The sequence below is a fragment of the Hyaloscypha bicolor genome, assembly GCF_002865645.1.
Source record: "Hyaloscypha bicolor E unplaced genomic scaffold K444scaffold_136, whole genome shotgun sequence".
Classification (NCBI taxonomy): Eukaryota; Fungi; Ascomycota; class Leotiomycetes; order Helotiales; family Hyaloscyphaceae; genus Hyaloscypha; species Hyaloscypha bicolor.
Genome location: NW_020194638.1, coordinates 318786 through 340246, shown reverse-complemented (window position 1 = coordinate 340246; position 21461 = coordinate 318786). Strand labels below are relative to the sequence as shown.

At 47.5% G+C, this 21461-nt stretch overlaps 7 protein-coding genes across 7 annotated transcripts; 4 read left to right on the top strand and 3 right to left on the bottom strand.

Moving 5' to 3' along the window:
* Window positions 1–1517: 1517 nt before the first annotated feature.
* K444DRAFT_540099 (polysaccharide lyase family 4 protein) lies at window positions 1518–4063 on the top strand (the record flags this gene model as incomplete). The annotated part of the gene is given in 5 exon segments (XM_024875679.1): window positions 1518–2412; window positions 2459–2546; window positions 2561–3475; window positions 3523–3638; window positions 3954–4063. The coding sequence occupies 5 exon segments, from the start codon at window positions 1518–1520 to the stop codon at window positions 4061–4063; spliced, it is 2124 nt and encodes a 707-aa protein (XP_024730780.1).
* Window positions 4064–4226: 163 nt separating this feature from the next.
* On the bottom strand, window positions 4227–5382 carry K444DRAFT_598216 (glycoside hydrolase family 105 protein; the record flags this gene model as incomplete). Its single annotated transcript, XM_024878525.1, has 1 exon — window positions 4227–5382. Exon 1 carries the CDS (start codon window positions 5340–5342, stop codon window positions 4227–4229), a length of 1116 nt encoding a protein of 371 aa, XP_024730779.1. The 5' UTR covers window positions 5343–5382.
* A 560-nt stretch (window positions 5383–5942) lies between these two features.
* On the top strand, window positions 5943–7786 carry K444DRAFT_598215 (MFS allantoate transporter-like protein; the record flags this gene model as incomplete). The annotated part of the gene is made up of 5 exons (XM_024878524.1): window positions 5943–6335; window positions 6385–6662; window positions 6713–7228; window positions 7275–7486; window positions 7545–7786. The coding sequence occupies exons 1-5, from the start codon at window positions 5985–5987 to the stop codon at window positions 7784–7786; spliced, it is 1599 nt and encodes a 532-aa protein (XP_024730778.1). The 5' UTR covers window positions 5943–5984.
* Window positions 7787–8984: 1198 nt separating this feature from the next.
* Window positions 8985–10666, top strand: K444DRAFT_539877 (glycoside hydrolase family 47 protein; the record flags this gene model as incomplete). The annotated part of the gene is made up of 2 exons (XM_024875668.1): window positions 8985–9870; window positions 9933–10666. The coding sequence occupies 2 exons, from the start codon at window positions 8985–8987 to the stop codon at window positions 10664–10666; spliced, it is 1620 nt and encodes a 539-aa protein (XP_024730777.1).
* A 2011-nt stretch (window positions 10667–12677) lies between these two features.
* On the top strand, window positions 12678–13676 carry K444DRAFT_634687 (uncharacterized protein; the record flags this gene model as incomplete). The annotated part of the gene is made up of 4 exons (XM_024883776.1): window positions 12678–12888; window positions 12942–13013; window positions 13072–13259; window positions 13314–13676. 4 exons carry the CDS (start codon window positions 12678–12680, stop codon window positions 13674–13676), a joined length of 834 nt encoding a protein of 277 aa, XP_024730776.1.
* Window positions 13677–14762: 1086 nt separating this feature from the next.
* K444DRAFT_667584 (uncharacterized protein) lies at window positions 14763–17186 on the bottom strand (the record flags this gene model as incomplete). Its single annotated transcript, XM_024887315.1, has 3 exons — window positions 14763–16141; window positions 16204–17026; window positions 17079–17186. The coding sequence occupies 3 exons, from the start codon at window positions 17184–17186 to the stop codon at window positions 14763–14765; spliced, it is 2310 nt and encodes a 769-aa protein (XP_024730775.1).
* Window positions 17187–19406: 2220 nt separating this feature from the next.
* Window positions 19407–21142, bottom strand: K444DRAFT_667583 (D-hydantoinase; the record flags this gene model as incomplete). Its single annotated transcript, XM_024887314.1, has 4 exons — window positions 19407–19931; window positions 19984–20049; window positions 20108–20852; window positions 20902–21142. 4 exons carry the CDS (start codon window positions 21140–21142, stop codon window positions 19475–19477), a joined length of 1509 nt encoding a protein of 502 aa, XP_024730774.1. The 3' UTR covers window positions 19407–19474.
* Between the last annotated feature and the right edge of the window lie 319 nt (window positions 21143–21461).

Here is a 21461-nt window from a genome sequence, read left to right as displayed (position 1 = left end):
CTGATCCTCCCGGTGTGCTTCTGTGTGAGGGCATATTCGATCAGTAGGCTCAACTCATGACTGCCCACAAGCGCAAAAGAAGCCTATCTATTCGCATCACCTCTCATAACCGATAACGACGAGTATGCCGGCTCACTCAGGCTGATCTTGCTAAATGCCTCCAACGAAATAATCGCTTACATCGACGGGGCACTCTACCCTGCTATCTACAACGGAAGCTATCCTTGGACAACTCAGTTGCAACACACGCTGGCCGCCATTGATGATTCGTGGTTCGTTTCAGTATAGGTTATATGGACCTTGCACTTCAATCCACTGTGCATGCTTACTACTTTGACATCTCGCCGGGCTGACACGGGAACTACATTCCCTACGCGTATCACAATAGACTGGATACCATCAGCGCTTCCGGGTTTCCAGTGAACTAGTCATTAGCTTTGGAACTGCAGACTTACTTGGCCACTTTCGCAAAGACCGGGAGCCCAAACAGTGCAGGTGCAGAATTCATCCCTATCTGCGGGACAAATTTTTCTGTCTTCTCCGTGAATCAAGCAACACCGGTTGAAGATGGCGCTGCGAATTCGAGGTGAGCAAGGTGGCGGAAGGCCTTGTACCAGTAGGATGGGAAATATGCACCATTATCAGTCAAGCAGCATTCCACTTAGAATGTAGACGAAATAGCCTACGTCTAACATTAACCATGCTTCAAATGTACACTCATTTATTGGTAGCCATGTGCCATTTGTAGATAGGAAGCTTAAGGAGCAGGCAGTGCGGCCTTTGGTAACTCCAAGCTGGGACGAGAAAAACAGATTTAGAACTACTAATACACAATTGTTCACGACCCTCGATAGAAGATTAAAAAGACGATGTCCCTTATGCCCATTAATCCCAGAGAGAGATCAAAGTGTCGTCGCGTTTCCTGGAAACATTCTTTCAGGTACTCAATCCCTGTGTCGGAAATTTCGTCATGTCGTAGCTACGTCTGTAAGTGTCTTTTGAACTCTGAAAAAATGCTGAGCTCAAATCAATGCAACCCAACGTTTTTAATTGGCATTTGCTAATGAGTAACATCTTTGGGCCGAAGACCTAGTGAGCAAAATTGTGGGGTGCATACGGGTCGGCTCGGTCTCAAATTCCCACCAATTAAAAGACATCACCCCGCATACCTCCCCAATCATTCCATCGGATACAGCCTCCCGACTCCGTCTTTCGTCTATAAACTTAATGTTCGCCGGAAATTCAGCCTTCGTGGTATTGACGACCGAGAAAGGCTGTGGGGAAGTGAGCACTAGCCCCGCAATCCCAGCCTCGTCGGTGCGTTGATTTCAGGAACGGGAAAGGTAATGCTGTAGCTCTCCCTGAATCGTCCATGGCTATGGCGCCGTTAGTCCCGAAAGTATGAGAATCCAAGCAGGGTGCAGGTGCTTTCATTGAGCCTGTTCGTATAAGAAGAGGTTCTCGTGAAATTCGCAAAGTTGAATACCTGCTACGGAGGACTTAGTTTCAAAGTCAAGATGGCTTCCTCTTCGCTGCTGCTTTCGATCTCAAGGATTTTTGTTCAAATAGTCTTATTATTTTCAGTTTTTTCAGTCTCCGTCAGCGGCTTTCTCAATGCCACGCAGGATAGCAAGCAATTGATCCTCGACAACGGCCGCTTTTTCGCAGCAGTAAATAAGTCAACTGGCGCCATCTATGCGCTCTCATTAAATGGACAAGACCTTTTGGGGTCTCTCAACTACGTGATGCCAACCCCAGGTGGAGCAACGGGATCTGGAAACAGTGGTATCGGCCCCTATCTCGACTGCTACTGCATTCCTTCAGGAAGTTACACTCCAGGTTCCATCAACCCAAAGTATCAACTATTCAGCGGCATCGATTCGACCGAAACTGCTTATGGGGGTATTGTGATGAGTGAAACCTATCCTCCGACTGGGCAAACCTTGGAACAGTACTGGTTTCTCAGGGACGGCGAAACCGGTCTACATACTTTCAGTCGTCTCGCATATTACAACAAAACTACTCCTTTTCTCAGGAATCTTCAAGAATTCAGAACCTTGTTTCGACCAAACACACCTCTTTGGACTCATCTGATCACCAATTCTGAACAATACGCGCCTTTGCCTTCCAAGAACGCCACCAGCCATGAAGTGGTGGTTGAAGATGCCACTTGGTATCTTGGAAACACTCCTCATGACCCCTTTGTTCAACAAGAAGCGTCTTATTTCACCAAATACACTTTTCAAGATACTTGGAGAAATCATGATGTGCATGGTATGTATTCAGATGGGACGACGAGTGATGATAATTCTACATTTGGAGCCTGGCTGGTAATGAATACGAAAGATACGTATTTTGGAGGACCTTTGCATTCGGACCTCATCGTTGATGGTATTGTGTACAACTATATTGGTTAGCATGTTCTCCCCCTGAAGTTAGTTCTTCACTAATTGCTCAGTATCAAATCATCACGGTGATGGAACACCAAACATCACTGACGGGTTTGACCGCACCTTTGGACCTGCAAGTTCTCGCTTCCAACATTTGTTCTTATATACAGCTCTGACGAATATCAGCAATACTACTACTTCAACAAAGGAAGCAAAACAACGTCCATGGAAGCTCTTCGCCAGGACGCCCTCCAATTCTACTCTCCCACTTGGAACACGGCCTTCTACGACTCCATTGCCAAATATATCCCGAACTATGTCCCCTCCTCCGGCCGCACAATCTGGAAAGGACATGTCGATCTCCCAGCCGGCGCAATCAAACCCCTCGCAGTCCTTGCCCAAAGCGGCGTCGACTTCCAAGACAACGTTCTCGACGCGACCGCGTACCAATACTGGGGCGACATCGACCCCTCAACGGGAGATGTCTCGATCCCCGCCGTGAAAGCAGGGACATACCGTCTCACTGTATACGCAGAGGGCATATTCGGGCAATATGTGCAAGATGATGTCGAAGTTATTTCCGGGGAAGTGCATACCACCCACACGCGATGGAGAGAAGAGAACGCCGGGACGGAAATATGGAGGATCGGGACACCAGATAAAAGTAGTGGGGAGTACCGCCATGGCTATGCACCCGACGAAACACACCCTCTCCATCCATCTCAATATCGTATCTACTGGGCTGTGTACGACTTCCCGACCGACTTCCCCAACGGAGTTGTGTACCGTGTCGGTGAGAGCAAGGAGGCCGAAGACCTGAATTATGTGCATTGGAGTGTGTTTGGTGGTTATGCCAACTCTTTACGTCCGAAACCGTATCACGACAATGTCAATAACTGGATGATACTTTGGGATATGGATCAGAGCGCTTTTGCCAAAAAAAGAAAGGCGACTTTCACGGTGCAGCTCGCGGGTGCGAAGACCGCGGCGGGGAATACAGATGTCTTCAATGCCTCGGAACCGTATGCAAATTTGCCATATACGGTGGTGGTAAATGGGCATGAGTTGGAGCCTTGGGTTATCCCGTAAGTTTATCCCCTTCCGTGCTGAACACCTGCTGATTGAGGCCTAGGTATTACCACAGCAGTTCATGTGCAGTGAGATCGGCTGTCATTTGCTACAACATTGCGAACAAGTTCACTTTTGATCCGAAATTCTTTGTTAATGGGACGAATGAGATTGTTTTGAGTCTTATTGAAAAGTGATCGATATATTGATGATAAATCGATATATTGGAGGTTGACAATCTGTAAAATGACTAGATACAGTAGAGTGAAGAGTAAAAAAGGAGAGGAGGGAATCTAAAGTACAGTTCTTATATACCCACTAGTGGGTGGCGATTTCCTCCAGTATTATTATAAATCAGATGACTCATATATATTAGTGAGCGTTCCCTGAGCTTCCATAGTGAGCTATTCCATAGGCTTCCATGGTAAACCATTATAAATGAGAGTGGCGAAGCTAATATTAGTAGTTGAACCTGGTACTGGAAGGATTAGTAAGCTAGTACCAATTCAACAAGTCTGCCGGCGAATGCTACGGATTATGAGAGTGCGATCCTTCCTCAGACGACGTATGTCCAGTACGATTCATTGCGACTGGAGGTTGAATAGCTGGTAGTTTGCTCGGACAGGTGAAACGAGAGACGAAATACTGAACTCTGTGTAGATTAAAAAATGAAAGTAACCCTAACAATAAGAAGAAAGATCAGAATCAACGTTAAACGCAGCTTAAGAGCGAATCGAGGGCTTGAAATTGCTTCATCGGATGTAGACTTCATATGAACTTCCGCAACAATTCTCCGAGCGCCATTATGGCCATTGCTTGACCGTAAGGCATGCTCGTCCTGGGAATATCCTTGTAGAATTGCAAAGAATCACCCATACCTGTACCAAAACTTGTGTTCTGAAGCTCGCCCTTCTCATCTATCTGAGCTATCACCGCTTTCACTGCCTTGATTGCCATCTCCTCATATTCCTTCCCAATATACCTCTTCCTCAACGCCATCAACACACCAAATGCAAAACCAGCGGTCGCCGATGCCTCGACATACGAACCTTCATCGCTGTGATCTAACAGAGTTCTCCACAGCCCTGACTGGTCCTGGTACTTCTTCAATGCCCGACATTGCGCCTCCAAAGTATCAATCAAGTGTATTCGTATTGGGTCCCGGTCATGCAAGTCTAGCAGCTCGATAAACTCGGGGATCACGATCGTAAGCCACGAATTTCCCCTCGCCCATCTCGCCCGCGCAAAGTTATGCCCGCCATTCTCGAACGTCCAGCCATGGAAGAACAAACCAGTCTGAGGATCAAACAGATATTTGATATGCAGCAGAAATTGTCTCTTGGCTTCCTCGACATAATGCGGCCTCCCGAGAATCTTTCCAATCTTCGCCAGAGGCAGCACAGTCATCATCAGCGTGTCGTCCCATAGCTGCTGCGTATTCGGTGTCAGATACGTAACATGCTGCATGCCACCGTAATCCGTCCTCTCCAGATCATACATCGCCCACTCAGCCCAGGAGTCCAACCACGGCAGGTATGCCTGGTTCCCCGTCTCCTCGTAGACATATGCAAGTGTCAGGAACGCTGCCATCGTGTTGATATTCTTCGTCGTACCACCTGCCGCAAATCGATCACGAAACCAATCCTCAACGATTTTGAGCGTGGGGGCATCTCCTGTTAGGGAGTAGTATTTGTAGAGCCCATAAAGGCCAACCCCGTGTGTCCATTCCCAATCGTTCCACCCTTTTGTATCGATCACTCGGCCATCGGGAAGAGTAAGGAGGAACTCGCCAGTCGTGTCGGTAATATTTACAAGGTTGTTCGTGAGTAGCTTGATTGCTTCGTGCATTTTTGCGGCATCGATCCCCTCGAACGTGGTGGGCATTCTGAATGCTCGAAGTGTGGTTGCAAAACGATGGAGGCGCAAGTCGGCTAGATAGTGAATGTGTTGAAGATCGAGCTGAAGGAATATTGAATTCGAAAGGAAGAAATAAGACCGCCAAAAGAATCAATCCCTCTTGTCCAATGCGGGACGAGGCTGACGAGGCCTTGCTGTTGACGGGAGAGAGATTCGTTGGTCGGGTCAAAATCCACCGAAAAGACCCCACGGGGCTCCACAGACCCCCATTCCCTGGGTAAAGCTTAAACGAACGGCCGAGGTGGCTCGCAGATCCCAATCCCCGCACCAATTGATCAGAGTCCCCAAACCGGATTTTACGAGAGGCGCTGCTCCCCCATTTTCATTCTTGGTGAGGTGTTTGACGGCGATTATTCCACCAACAGCTGTATGGCTTGGCTTCGGGCTTTCGGTGCATGATTGCTAGTAATCATGTGCGCCTTCGTCCTTTGAAGCCAATTGACCCCGAGCTGTCTGGGTTGGTTGTCCCATAACCAGAAACTTCAGAGAAGCTAAAGAGCAAGCAATCGCTTCCGAGTGCTCGGAATTCTATCGGATTATCATCTTCTCTGATCTGCAATCAGATCTCTCTGAGAAACAAATCGCGAAAACTCCTCTCACGTCTTCACCATGGCGACAGAAATCACCAGCTCACCGGAGGTCTACTATAAGGACGGAAAGAACTCATCTGACAAGGCAGCGGATACCGAGAAAATTCAGCTCGAGCGGATGGAGACCGGTGGATATGCTGGCAAAAACCACACTGACTTCTCTCAAGTCGATGGAGAGGTTGCCAAATATACTAGCGAAGTCAGGACTGTTATTGACCAGGCCACCAATAAGCGGCTCAGGAAGTTGATCGATCGCCGTGTGCTGGCTATCATGATCTTTACTTACTTCCTTCAAGCATTGGACAAAGGTACCTTGTCTTTTGCATCCATCATGGGGATTCAGAAGTATACCAACTTGGTTGGCCAGGAGGCAAGTCATTCCTGGACCTCAACGTCATGCTTTTGCTTACAGAGTCTAGTATTCGTGGCTGACGACGTGTATCTACATTGCTATCCTGATTGTCGAATTCCCCACAAACTGGATTATTCAGAGAGTCCCTATCGCAAAATACCTCTCAATCAACATTATGCTCTGGGGTGCGACATTGATGTGCCATGCCGCTGTCAAGAACTTTACTCATCTTGTGGTTGTCCGAACTCTTCTTGGTATCTTCGAAGCATGTTGTCAACCCTCGTTTGTGGTTCTATCCAGCATGTGGTATCTCAGAAGCGAACAGGCTGCCACTGTCTCGTACTGGTACGTTCTCGCTCAGGCCCGGATGATACCTGTCGCTAACGAATGTTTAGGTACATGATGAACGGAGCTCAGCAAATCGTAGGAGGTCTCCTCGCTTACTGCTTCACACTTCTTCAGCATGGACCCCTTAAGAACTGGCAAGCTCTCTTTATCACCTACGGCGGAATTGCAATCCTCTGGGGCGCCTTCGTCATGTTCTGGATGCCCGACTCCCCCATGCGAGCCAAATGCTTCACCGAAGAAGACAAGCACCTCATGGTCGAACGAGTTCGCTCCAACCAAACTGGTATGCAGAACAAGCAATTCAAGAGAGAGCAAATGATTGAAGCATTCATGGACCTCCAGACTTGGTGCTACTGTGGCATTGCAGTCTTTACCACACTGCCAACAAGTGGCTTGGGCGCATTTGCAAATATTATTATCACCAGCTTCCACTTCTCGGTGCTTCAGACTCAACTGCTTGCCATGGTACTTGGTGCATATATCATTATCGTGTTGCTTAGTTCTGTATGGCTTGTCAAGAAGACAGGTCAAAACTTGCTTGTTATGTTGGCCTTCGTCATCCCGTAAGTCTCCTCAGCTCCACATGTGACTTGACTGACCTGTTTTTAGTTCATTTATCGGCACCATTGTTCTCATGACAGTACAGAGCACCGACATGTCAAGGAAAATCGGTTTGCTGATCAGCTACTACATCACGCTGTCGTTCTGGTCTGCTCAAACATTGTCGCTCTCAATGATATCCCGCAACATCGCGGGACAAACCAAGAAATCAACAGTTGTTGCTACTAACTTTGTTGCATGGGCAGTAGGTAACGCAATTGGTGAGTGCTCTTCCAAAATCTATCCATCCATGATAATATACTGATTGAAGCTCTCCAGGTCCTCAAGTCTTCTTGAAGTGGAACGCACCTCGTTATCTCATCGCTTTCACGGTTCACCTTGTCTGCTATGGTCTTCTTGTGCTTGTTATTCTTTTCCTCCGCTGGCATTTACTTCGCCAGAACCGGAAGAAGGACGAGTTGGCGCAGGCCGGTATTCAGGAGGCAATGGACGATAATTATACTCATGCTTTTGAGGATTTGACGGACAGAGAGAACCCTAATTTCCGCTATGTCTTCTAGATAGGCGAGGTCTTCGTCCCAGGACTTGGGTAGTTCTTCCGCAAGCTGGAGCACTCTTTTATGACCCGAGCTTTCCTCTCGATAATCTCACTCCTCCATAGATTATGAGTGTTCCGTTATCCTTAATTAAGATCAACAAGCAAACATTCGTCCATTTTGACTTTCAATGCCTACTTAAAACGGGGTGGTAATCGCCTCACGTCCTATTAATTTGAGAAACTTAGTTCTTATTCCACATTCTAATCGCAAAAATGCCCCCGGTTGCTAAGTGAGTCAATATACGATTTATACAACGGTCTATTATAGCGAAACGCACTGGGCTACCCAGCCTGGGCTCGCAACTCCTTGTAACTACGTGCGTCATTGGCTTCCACCATTCGTACAGCCCCCCAACAATTCCATAACATCTAACTTTAACCTTCCTAAGACCTAACCGCTCCATACCGCTGGCCCCGGAGGTTGATAGTTCTTTGGCTAACAATTCATTAGAACTTCCACCTTCCCAATAGATCCTACCTCCTTTCTCATTAGGGAAACTCACAACAGGAGAATTCGGGAGCTTGTTTCTGTCCCCTTGTGCGTTGGTCCTGGTGGTATTTCGGGCCGCTTAGCACTCAGGGGTACTCGCTTAGCTTCAACCCAACTTTGTTAAATTTTGAGCAGGATTACATAGACTGAAAAAAAGAATAGAACAATCCTAGAGTTGCCGACTCGTATTTGTTAGGACAATTAAAAGGCTCAAATGGAAGAGCACCCCCTAAAGAAAGGGAGGCCCTTCCTAAAGAGAGAGCTTTCAGAGTATTAGGAGAGCTTATTTTTCAAGCGTCACAAGCTTCAGACGTCGCTAATATGATAGTGATTCGTCGCTATAATTCCAGGCCATGATCGCTAAGTTTCAGGCTGCAATGCACTGAAAATTAGTGTTCTGCGCTGAATAAATTTTCGACGTGATGTGGCTAAGTAGAGTGGGGCCGGAAACAAAGATCAAGCCGAACTGCCTGCACTTATCGTCTTTACGGCTTTCCGTAGTTAGTCTCATAGGGAGTGCAGCTCAGGTAAGGGGCAGCTCGGCACAACAACGTCACACGGCCCATTGGCCAAGTCGAGGATGAATCCGTTCTGTTCATGTTTCGATCTTAACATTGCTTGAGGCAGGTAAGTATATGTGTTAATATTGCCCAAGTATAAGATAGTTCCAATGAGCGACAAACCAACCCCAGGCATTCGATTCCAGCGCCCTCGGTCTTTGCATTGCAGGCTTCGGTCGCGTCACGTCCTCCTTGCTATCGTCATTCTCTGCCTATATTTCTATTTCTCCACGCATACGGACCGGATTCCGTTCCGTAAAAGCCAGACCCCATACAAGATCCAGGCCAAGTTTCCGAGGGAGTCTGCAGCTGCGAAAAAGCTACGATTACAACGGCGGGGTCAAGTCGAGGATGCGTTCAAACATGCTTGGAAGGGGTACAAAGACCACGCCTGGTTGCACGACGAGGTGATGCCGGTGTCTGGGGGGCAGAAAGATCCTTTCGTTGGCTGGGCGGCGACATTGGTGGACTCGTTGGACAGTTTATACATAATGGGAATGAAGGAGGAATTCGCGGAGGCTGTCGCGGCGCTGGCACTGATCGATTTCTCCAAACCGAATGCCGACAAAGTTCCCGTCTTCGAAGTCACCATTCGATATTTGGGTGGACTGCTGGGTGCATGGGATATCAGCGAGCATAAACACCCCATTCTTCTACAAAAGGCCACACAGCTGGGAGAGTTTCTATACAAGGCATTCGACACCCAGAGCGGCCTTCCGGTTCCATACTACTTTTGGAAAGAAAATACGTCTGGGAAGTTGCATGGGGAAGATAAGGTTATAATTGCACAGATTGCAAGCTTGAGTCTGGAGTTCATTCGACTGAGCCAAGTCACAGGGGACTTGAAGTACGCTGCCCAAATTCAGATCGTTACTGATCAACTGGCGCTCACGCAGAACCTCACTGCGTTACCTGGAATGTGGCCAATTACAGCAAACTGCAGCGTGGAACATCTGTCATTCCAAGATAAAACATTCTCCCTGGGAGTTTTGTCAGGTGAGATCTCTTCTTTGCTCATTGATCTGATGGTTCGGTAATAACGAGGTCGCGTTTGATAGACTCCGCGTTCGAGTACCTACCAAAAACACATCTACTCAATCACCGCACCTCCGATCAGTATATCTATATGTATCGCTTAGCCTTCGCTGCGTTCAGTAAACATCTCTTCTTCCGGCCCTCTCTCCCTGGAAATCCTGATATTCTTATGAGTGGCAATATGAATATGTTCGCGAATCCGCCCCAACTTGATGGCCAGTTTCAACACTTAGCCTGCTTCGTCGGTGGCATGGTAGCTCTGGGGTCTAGAATAAGCAACTCCTTGGAAGAACTAGAGACCGCCAGGAAACTTACAGACGGTTGTGTTTGGGGATACAACAATACGCCCTCGGGAGTTATGCCCGATTTCGCTCACGTCGAACCTTGTCAAGATGCCGCCACATGTACCTGGAGTGGCGAAGGCAACGGTTTCAAGAGTGTCGATGACCCATCCTACCGACTGCGCCCGGAGGCTATCGAATCCGTGTTCATTATGTACCGCCTTACAGCTGACCCATTGTGGTTGGAAAAGGGGTGGAAGATGTTCGAGGCGATTGTGAAGCATACAAAGACAGACATTGCGCATGCGCGTCTGGTCAACGTCATGGATGAAAACCCGACCCATGAAGATTCTATGGAGAGTTATTGGCTTGCGGAAACCTTGAAGTACTTCTATCTACTCTACAGCGAACCGGGTCTGGTTAGCCTGGATGACTTTGTTTTGAATACCGAGGCGCATCCTTTTAGATGGCGCTAAACAACATAGACGATACTTCGTCCTACTGCATGGCTCCGAGGTTGTCAATGTACTTGACACGAGGCTCCAACTTCTCCCAAAGTGCCTGAATCCTCTTGACTGCTTCGTCACTCAATGAGCCACGGTTGATACTTTTGGACGTCTCTTCCAACTGTGGCAACCGCCCACCAAGCAATATCTCGAGAGGGCTACATAGTTGACGGGATCGTGCCTTGGTTGCTACTCACAACTTCTCGGTGAAAATGAGGATCCCACTTGTCACAGTTCTTTATCATAGTTCCTAACCCAGGAGTACGACAGGACGGTTCGAGAAGGAACCAGATATTTGCGCCTCATAGTACAAAATAAGTCCCAATAACGTGTTTCGGATAATCCAAGCCTCGAGCGAACCACATTTTGTCCAAGTTATGTGAAACAAGCTTTATACAAGACCAGCAAAGAGTGCTGCGAAACCCAGCACGAAGACCCCGTAGAAGCTACCCTTCGACGTACTGCCGCTTCCCGTAGCAGGTACAATAGCTGGACTCTGAATTCCTGTCAGCAATATAATTTCATGACTCATGACAAGGAAATGGCTTACAGATGCTGAGGGACTTTCAATTGAACTTGTTCCCGTGCTTGTAGAAGTTGTAGAATTTCTTGGAGCCGTCGTGGAACTTTGAAGTATTTCTGTAGTGCTTGTAGAGAGTACAGCGGTAGATCCGGTAGTTGAGGGCGATGCAGGTGTTAAAGAAGACGCGGAAGTCGTAGTCGCAGATGTGTTTGATACAGGAGTCGTCGAAAGTCCACAACTCTCACCATATCCAGAAAGGGTATGGCCGTAGAGTTGCCAGATGTCTTGATTGGAAGGACCAGCACATTCAAGACATGTTTCGTAATCGGTCAAGAAAGTAGAGTTCGTGCATCGATCTGTAGCTTCACGACCGATGGTAATTGCAGTTCCTTTAAAAGTTTAGGTCCTGGTTCTGGGGTTGAAGTGTGGTTTGAAATGAAGCGTACGTACCGCAGTTCAAGTGACAGTCATACGCAGGTGTTCCCGGTTCTTGACGCCTAAGGAGGGAGGTCGTCCAGTCTTCTTCAAAGGTGGATGCGAGAGCGATTGTAAGAAGAGTGACTAGAGCCGTGAGGTATCGGAGAGACAACATTTTTCAAAATTTGAAAACGAGAGCGCGGCCGGGAAACGGAACCAAGGAATTCTAAAAATTGACTGTAGAAATGTCTAATTGGAAGGCACAGGAGGAGGGATTCGAAACTTATATTCAGACAGATTTTGGGCCACTTTCTCCTGTCTGAATATTCCGACAAAAGATGGCCCTGGGATCCTAGCCCACCTGCTGTTCCGAACTCGCTCCTTGGCAAGCCAGCTAAGAAGCCCAAGACGATCAATATACTCCCTAATGCAATGACACTTTCTGGCAGTCCGGCACACACGGCTTGATTGATTGATCTGATAAGATTAGATGGCATAGGTGGTGTCATGAGGTCCCCTTGGCAATGCAGCCAAGACTGAAGAGCGGGAAACCCTCACATCGAATGGCGAACCTGCATGTTTATTCGCCACTCATGGGAAAAAATTCTGCTTGAACCTTGGCATGAATTTATCTGATTGATCTGATAAGCCCGGCTGGAGACCTTGGACCAATACCCTCGTGACCGTAAAAGATTTTCGTAAGGAACGAGCTTGGACTTCACATTCCTTTCCGGAAAGTCTCGCCTCAGAGGAATGCAGTCTCCAAGACTCAGATGCTTTTAGTGTCCGTTCGGAAATACAAACAAAGGCAGTCGAGTGTGCCTTCTTGCAGATTCCAGGCTTGAAGTTCTGCGCGTGTCTTAGATTCTTGGAGAAGTTTGGCTAAAAGGTGGTGTGAGGGTATTCGGCTGACGAAATCGGAGCAGTTCGACCATTCCCACCCATTCACATAAACTCTCCCCTTTCCTTACGTCCCGCCTTTTCTTTTACACAAACTACCGGTCTCTTAATACTCATAGCAACTTCCACCAGACTGCAATAATGTTCTTCAAACCAACAGCCCATCTCTTCGCCCTCGTTGGGCTTATCCAACACACCCTATCTGCCCACGGTGACGGAGCAGAAGGAACAGTCATGGGCCCCGTAGCCTTCCTCTGGCCTAGCGACCGTCACTGGGCCTCTGCCTCCGACAACATAGCACCATGCGGAAGTGTCTCTCCCCCATCCAACCGAACCTCTTTCCCCATCGGCTGTAAGCCATCTTCTCTCCACCTCACACCTTCATCAAACTCTAACAGCTTCTAGCCATCGGCTCAATTGAGCTCACAATCGCGGACGATGCGTATAACCTCGCTGTCCGCATCGCGTATGGAAATAGTATGTACCCTCCCTCATCCGCTCTCCATGCAAGAGGAGAATGGCTGATCTCACCCAGATCCAACGACGCAGCAAGATTTTCAGGCAGTCAAAAGCAATGTCTCTGAGCTAGAGCCAGGCCACCAATGCTATCCTCTACCCAATGAGTCCAGCGCCGTGACACCTGGCTCGAACGCAACGATCCAGCTCGAGTACTGGGCCAACGACAACGATAAAGAAGAGTCGTTCTTTGCTTGTGCTGATATCGTGAGTCCCCCTTCAATATCTCGGGTGTAGAATAGTGGCTAACTGGGAACAAAGATGTTTGTCGAAGCTGTGTCGTTCACCACCCAGGTACCGTGCTTCAATGTCACCGCCGACGAGTTCGTGCCTGCGAGCACATCGAGCTCTTCAGTGCCGACGAGCATTGCTGCTGGCCAAGCCACTGCTTCAGCTACAGGTGGTAGAAAAGATGTTGCGAATGGTGGGTTGAGTGGTGGGGCGAAGGCTGGCATTGTGGTGGGGTGTATCTTTGGGGTGGCTCTTGCCTTTGCTTCTATTTTCTTCGCCATCAGACGCAAGGGTAGGAGTGGACGAGATGCTGAGGCTATGCCTGCTTTGGTGGAGAAGAACGCAAAGGGGAACGATGGGGCATCCGTGATGTCTGGGAAGACTGCATCTTAAGCCCCGGCGTGATCATGGACACCTAGTTGAGTTGCCTTTGATGCTTATGATACGAAGGCGGAAGTCATAGAATGATGCGGGGTATTCGGGAGGGGCCTTGTAATTGAAATAAAGGGGTGGCGATGAGTAATATCCAGTTTTGGAGAGTGGCATATAACGAAGGTGTCTTCAAGAGAGTTTAGCAAACAGGAATAAACTAACTCAATTTCAAGATTTGAGCCACGAATTCCTCCCTTCCACGGTCTCGTCTAGGAAAATGTACCCCACGAAATCTCCCAACAAATCCTTAAAAACTCCTCCTAAATCTTCTTATCATTTGCAGCCTTATAGAGACTCTTCTAATCCTGCGCTATAATGTACTTCCCACTGCCCGTGTCTTCCAGGTTATATGCAGCTAATTAAGCCGTTAGTTTAGTCGCGTTCTTTATCGAGCCAGATGTAGCGGCTAAGTCACTTGAAGATTGGTCGAGGTGCTAATCGAATAGACCAAAGCCCAGAGGGGTTGATTGCCTAATAAATCTTAAATTAAGGAGAAAAGAAGGGGGGGGGGGGGGGGGAGAGGTGGCTCGCTTATACCCCCTATGTACGGCCACGTGACCTCGGACATGTCTGAGGTCATATGACTTGCTGACAATTCTAGCCTGTGCCGTAACAATCGAATTTGGATTGTGAGACTAAATTACTAGTCACTTGTGGCTAGACCAGAGACCTAAAATCGGTTCCGGCAGAGTAGAATCGGATTCTTGGGTAAAGTTTAGGAACGAAAATGTAGCCCGGGCACACAGGGGGCCGAAATAAGTTCTATAATATATTATAACGTACGCTAACTCAGGGTGTGCTCAGGATACTCAGACTCTGCTCAAGCTCTGCTCAGGCTTGATCAGGTATGCTTACCCTCAGCTCAGGTTAGAGCAGCAGTTACTCATGTCCGCTGACTAAAACAGAATCAGTGACAGGGAAAATTAATCCTGAGTCTATCGGTATCGAGCCACACCACTCAGCCTCTCTCCATTATATATCTTGTCTACACCAAAACACCCTCCCACTACTCCGTGCAATGTGCATAGGCTGTGGGAAATCTTAAGACTATAGTACAGCGCCTGTAAACCAATCCAACCCCTCGTTAGAGAGAAGCCCTTCGATGCCGTAAATATCATATTCGAGGTTGAGGTCAAGCTCCAAGCCTGTGTGCCACATCGTTGCGTGAGCGTCATGTTGAAATGAAAGCTCATCCCTTGTTTCTGACAAGATGGCGGTGTTGTATAAAGTGGTTTGTGACATTGACTCTTCTATGAAGCCATTGCCAGTATCTGATAACAATGTTCCATCACCATTCTGAGCTCCGGGTCCACTGCTCGCCCCCTTCGAAACTGCATTGGACTCACCGCTCGTTGACCTTTCCCTCGCTCTGGCAGTAGTTGACAACGCCCCCGATGGTTGTGTGTCCAGATAATTCAAACTTCCTGTTTCTTGGTACTTTTTCGTGGACTCCATCATCTTCTCAGCCACCACCTCAAACGCATCTCTGTACTTCTTGGCACTGGACCACTGTTCGCTAATGACATACAGAACAGTTGAGCATGCACCAACATCACCAACCCGTTGTGCTGAGTAAATGGAAGGGCAGGTGCAAACACAATAGATCAATGTGAATCCAGCAACAAAGACTGCATGTAGATCCCGCAGAGAGAATGGTGTTGGTGATAGCCTATGGAGTCGGCGATAAAGTTGACAGATCTGACCAGATGCCTCAGCACAAGCAGTGAAATCTGCTGTGTCGAAGGGGAAATTCTGCCGGCTTTCTGTCATCAGAGGTTGTAGCAGGGACCTGCGAGCTTTGTGGTATTCTAGAAGCAGCTCTGATTTCTCAACGTCAATAGGCCGATGCTGAATTTCTTGCTCGCTGCCTGATACGTCTGATCCGCTATCACCGGGCTCCCGACGTCTGTTGGTGTCCCTCGATCTGGAGGCTGGAAGAACTCCTTGTGAACAGGTATCATATGTGTTGAGAACCTTAGTTCGCCAGTCTTCGAGTTTTTCAAACAACGCCGACATCGTTTGCTGTGCTTGCTCCTTGGTGCTCGTCTTTTTCATCCGGTGTAAGGCGAGACGGATCTCTGTGTGTATTTGGTACAATTCAACGTGAAGGCAGTGATAGCTTAGAATGGTCCTTTCCGTTTGCTGTAATGACGGTTCCATCTCCAAGGCAGATATGAGATTTCTCTCCTCTTCTTCATCGTCATCGACACTCATGGGTAGATCAAGATCGATCTCTTCATCTGAAAGCGCGAATGGTCGGCCAAGTACAAGCGCCGTCTTGCGCTCAAAGATGTATGCACTCCAGAACAGACGCTTTCGATGTTGGTCAAGCTGGACGCTGCGACTGTCGACCATACGCTGTTTGTGGAGACCAAGTTCTAAGCATTGCCTGACGGCCAGTCCTGACAGATGCCAGACACTAGTTCCTATTTGAAGAGTTAGCTGCCATAAACACAATGGGCATTACAATATTCACGAGTCTGCATACCCGACGGGGAACGCATGGAGTGGATGGCTAGGAGGAGCGTGACCTCGATGGATCTAATGCTTGTGAATTTCAAATCCTCGCTGACGGCCTTCATTGCACTTAAAAAATGACCTTCTGGCACATTTTTCGACGCGTCAATTTTTCCCAGTAACTGTAGGCATCTTGAGCCAATCGCGTACACCAGATGCATAAGTGCAATATCGATCTGAGGGATTGCTGCAGCAAGCTGCTCTTGTCGAGTGAGAGATTTGTGAAGCTTCCAAACCGCAGATCTATCCAGAAATGGATACAAAGGATGCACAATGGAAAAGTAGGCCCGCATGTAACTTGCGCCGGTCCTGAAGGAAGGAAGTTTGGCCAGTGTTGCGTTCGCATTTAGGGCTTGGTTGGAGAAGGGACGCTCGGCGAGAAGAGGTAATGACACATCCGCTGAGCTGCTTCCTGAGTCGATGGCTACTTGGACAAAGTGAGCCAAACTCAGGCCAGCTGAGAACCCAAAGTAATGGGGCTCTGCTGCAGCGCATGAGGAGAGCAAGCCTAGACCGTGGGCCAGTCCCGGAACCCGATCTGGATGTCTTTCCACGGCTGGATATGATGATCCAGATTGGTGCTGACGTCGGGGATTGAAGAGCTCCGGGGAATTTGGATCATGGTCCAAAAGCTCCCTTTCAAAATTCTGTTCGCTAACACTGAGTCTGGCTTCAAGCTGGCGAACTCGTTCCTCCATTCTTTTGACATAGGAGGAAGGATACGCATTCTCGCTGTAGATACATGATACTTTGGCTCTCGAGCAGTTGGAACATTCGGGACTCGCATTGTCACACTGTCTGTCCGTCAGTACGCAATGCTGTAGATCTGTTTAATACTGGGATCACCTTTTGCCGCCGACTCTTGCATCTTTGGCAAGCTACCAGGACTCGCGGCCGTTTGTTTGGACGCCGCTGGGCTGCAGCTGTACCGGTATATTCAGGGCTTTCCTCCATTTTGGATTTGCAGTTCAAAAACGATTAGAGCAGCAATATACGTCAAGAGCATATCAAGCCAACATGTATGTATTGTTTTCGGACCATCCCGACGAGAGGTTTCTCCTTATCAGCGTAAGTTTAGCAATCGTGGAGTGTGGCGAGAAAGGGACTGGCACTGCAAGGGTTAGGTCGCTAAAATAGGGGCGCGGGCAAGCCGCCGCGGCCCAGCTCCTAAAGCTCCGCCGACATCTGCTGCGTTGATGTTCTGATTTTCTGATCGGGTTGATCCTTCTTTCTTATCCTTTTGTCACATCGATTCTTGACCCATCCAGTGGAGTGAAACCTCCCGTTCAGAGAACCTAGATCATGACATTTTACGGAGGGTGTTGACTTCATAGCAAAATGTGAATCAATGCCGGTGCCAAGGCGAGGGCTCATTTATTTCACTCACAACCTCCTGCCCACCATCTGTCAAGATCCGGACATTGGCGAGGGACAAGGTCAAGAGAGCCACATGACTAGAAGCATACGATCAATGCCCACATCATTCCATCCTTGGCGTCGAATTCCCCGTCGCCGTTCTTGTGTCCATATGGACCTATGGTTGATCTGATTCCATCATTGGTGTCTTGTTTGCCAACGTTACTCTTATTTGTAAACGTGGTCGACATGATGGCCATGCCGATGAGATTACCGTGTGGCATCGCAAAGGAACAAGGCATGAAATGGAAGCGGCCATGCTTGGGAAATAGCCCAAATTGTGCAATGAAACTGGATTCGTCCGTATTGAAGCAGGCTTGGCAAAAATTCCTTAATTTCCGGTATCGATAGGTATCAATGCCAGAATCGTCAGGTATCGATAGTATCGATACCAGTATCGATTCCCCGAACCCAATTCCCCCCTTTAATTGCAATTAACTTTAGAACCACTTATCTTATAAGAAGATTTTTAGTAGCGCAAATACTCTACTTAATTTAGGCTTCTATTTAGCTACTTATCTTATATTTTAGACTAAAACTTATCTCAATACGGCTATTTTAAGTAAAAATGAGCTTTTGAGCATTTGAGATTTTCGTAAGGCTCGCTTATGTATTTAGTACCTCAATAAGAAATACGAATACGGGGCTTAATTCTCCGAATACGAGGGCTATTTTAAATTTAAGATATTATTAACTTTTATTAATAATAGTCAGTATTTCTTTTAATAGAAAAACTAGAAATTAAAGGAATTATATAATAATACATTATTATATAATTTAAATAATAAAAGAAAGAGTTAATTTTTATGGTAAGAATCGATTCTGGTATTAATACTATTAATTCCTTGCGATACCTGAAAAATACCTCTACTATTAATACCGGTATTAATACCTCAGGAATTTTTGCCAAGCCTGTATTGAAGTGACGTTACTATATGTCAATAACCAATTTCTCAATTTCTCAATTCCCACACCTCACTCAAGCTAGAGCTTATTAGCTCCACGCCCTTATGTATATATATGTCCTCAAGTCCTTGACTTGAGGGGCCAGCTGCTATTGTGAATAAATCTCCAATCCGACAATCCGCATCATTACGCTATGGCTCACGAGAGACATCATTTTGTATACTGGATTTGCATTCTCGGCATGGACCGCCCATGCCAGCCAGCACTGTGATCCCTATAGCGGATGTAATACTACCAAAGAAGATAGTAGGAACCGTTTGACAAGCCCATACTTAATGGAGAGCTTGTACAAGATCCTGCCAAGCGACAAGACGACACCGATGACCATTGGTGTCAACACGGCTGCGGACGCCCACGAATACGTCCCGCCACCCAAGGCCAGTGCAAGACAGATTAGCCTACCATGTATATACAGTATCGTATCGTACAACAGGGTTCTTTTTCGCACAGTGTTGCTCAATTCAGTTATGGAGAACACGCGATTATCCGGCGGATGGATGGCAACGCAGCTCGCCACTAAGGGTTCCAAATACGAGTCGGACCTCCAATCGAGCTGGCTTCATTCATCAACAGGAGGGCTAAGTCCCTTCAAATCAACAATTTCTCTGATATTTCTGGTTCAATTTAGCTTTTTAACATTCCTTCCCAAATAGGATTGCCTCTCGTTCAGGGAGTTTAGGGGGCTAAACGATGTCGCTTGCCAACTCCGGGGGCTTCGACGTAGAATTGCCAACGAGAACAAACCGCGCGTGTCCTTAACCTAGATATAAGGCGCAACACTTTCAGAGGTATGATTTTATTCAAGATGCTAAATGTTTTGCTCCTCCCAATTCCCGGGAACTCCAAAGGACAAACTACTGTCACAAAGCAGCTTGCAAAACATTCCACTGCTTACCCATTCTCCTTTGAAAGGGCAAAGAACATGGTTTCCGACGAATAAATTGACCATAACCCCTCTTTCCGACTATACTTCCTTCTCTGAACACGATCTTTCCCCTCAGAAGTGTCATTCGAGGCCAGTTCAGAAACTCGATGCCTTCGTATGGCGAATAATCACACCCATCATGCAAGTCTCTATCGTGGTTCAACCTCTTCGGGATAAAGCTTTCTTGCTGGTGCCAAATCACAAGATCTGCATCAGAGCCTATTTGTATGGCTCCTTTCTTGGGATAGAGCCCATAAAGCTTGGCAGGATTTTCGGAAGTGAGTTCCACGAAGCGCTTTACGTCGATACATTGACGTTTCAGAACACCTTCGGAAAAGAGTAGCGGTACTCTGGTTTCCACGCCAGGAAGGCCATTAGGTATTTTTGTGAATCTGTTGAAATTTCAGTAAAGAACATGTTAGTTGGCACCTATCGATTACTTACATTCCTTTAGGATCCCCATTACAATCACGGGAGAATCCAAGTTGCTTTCCTTGAGGATCATTGAAGCTATAGTCTCTTGTCAGAACACCCCAATTCTTCATTGAATAATCTTGAGCCAACATACCGGTATGGACAGTGGTCCGATGAGAAAATTGTGAATGTGCCATTCACGATCCCTCGCCATATCGCTTCGATTTCCTTGGGATAACTTCTCAACGGCGGCGAGCAGATGTATTTTGCGCCACAGAAATGTTCTTCCGCAAGCATCTGCTTCCCAAGCAGGAGGTATTGGGGGCAAGTTTCTGCGAACACGGGTTTGAGCAAAGACTGTGCTTTCCGGATAATTTGCATTGGTTCTTGTACCGACACATGGACAATCACCATTGGTGTATCCATTATCGAGGAGAAGGTGACGGCCCGATTGACCGCTTCAGCTTCTGCTTCTAGAGGGTGCGCAATGGCTTTGTACATCGGTTCCGTGAGCCCCATCTCTTCAAGGTGCTCAGTGAAGAAATCAACCAAATCGCCATTTTCGGCATGCACTAAAGCTACCATTTTCAGTTCTCGCGCCTTTTTCAGAGCTTTTAGAAATTGCTTGTCTGAGATGCGCATATGTTTATACGTCAGAAAGAGTTTCATGCTCATAATACCTCCGGTGCGAGCGAGGATGGGAAGTTCATTCTCCAGCACTTCTTCCGTTGGATCAGTGATAATGGCGTGAAAGCCATAGTCCGCGTAGGAACCTTGCTCTTGAGCAAGAAGGTGGTAATTTGCAACTTGCTCTTTCAGAGACTGGCCCTTTGCTTGTTCTGCAAACAGCAGAACCGTTGTTGTGCCTCCCGCCACGGCACTTCGCGTCCCCGTCTCAACTAAAATATATGTCAACTAGCCATTGGACCTAAAACGTTTGAGACTTACTTGTATCAGCACTTACATACCCTGCCGCACGTGCTCGTGGCGATCGATCTTGGGCAAGGTGAACGTGTCCGTCAATGCCTCCGGGAGTGACAACAGCCCCTTCGCAGTCAATTACTTCGGTGTCCTCTGTCGGTACTAGTCCTAGACCCAAGGCGGTTATGGCTTCATTTTTGATCCCGATGTCACAAGTATGAGAGCCGTTGACACAGGCGTTACGCAGGACAATGTCGAACTCTTGCATTGTATCAGTTGGTGACTTCCCTAAAGGAGGGTAGGGTTCGGATTGGAAATGGTCAAATGATCGGAGTTTTGCAAAGAAAACTGGAATCGAGCAAAAGTCACGACTTCAAGATTGCGGAACTAGAGTCTGTGGGCTTGAACGGAGAGCTTTTCATTGTGGCCATTTTCAATGCTGAGTTTGCCGCCACCATCGGGTCGTCGCGATCGGGTCTTCGGGATGGTCCGCAATGACTCAAGGGCTGGTCGTTATCTATCGGTTACTTTTTCAGCACCCAAATCACCAATAGGGATCGCTGAAAATGCGAATCTAGATTTTGATC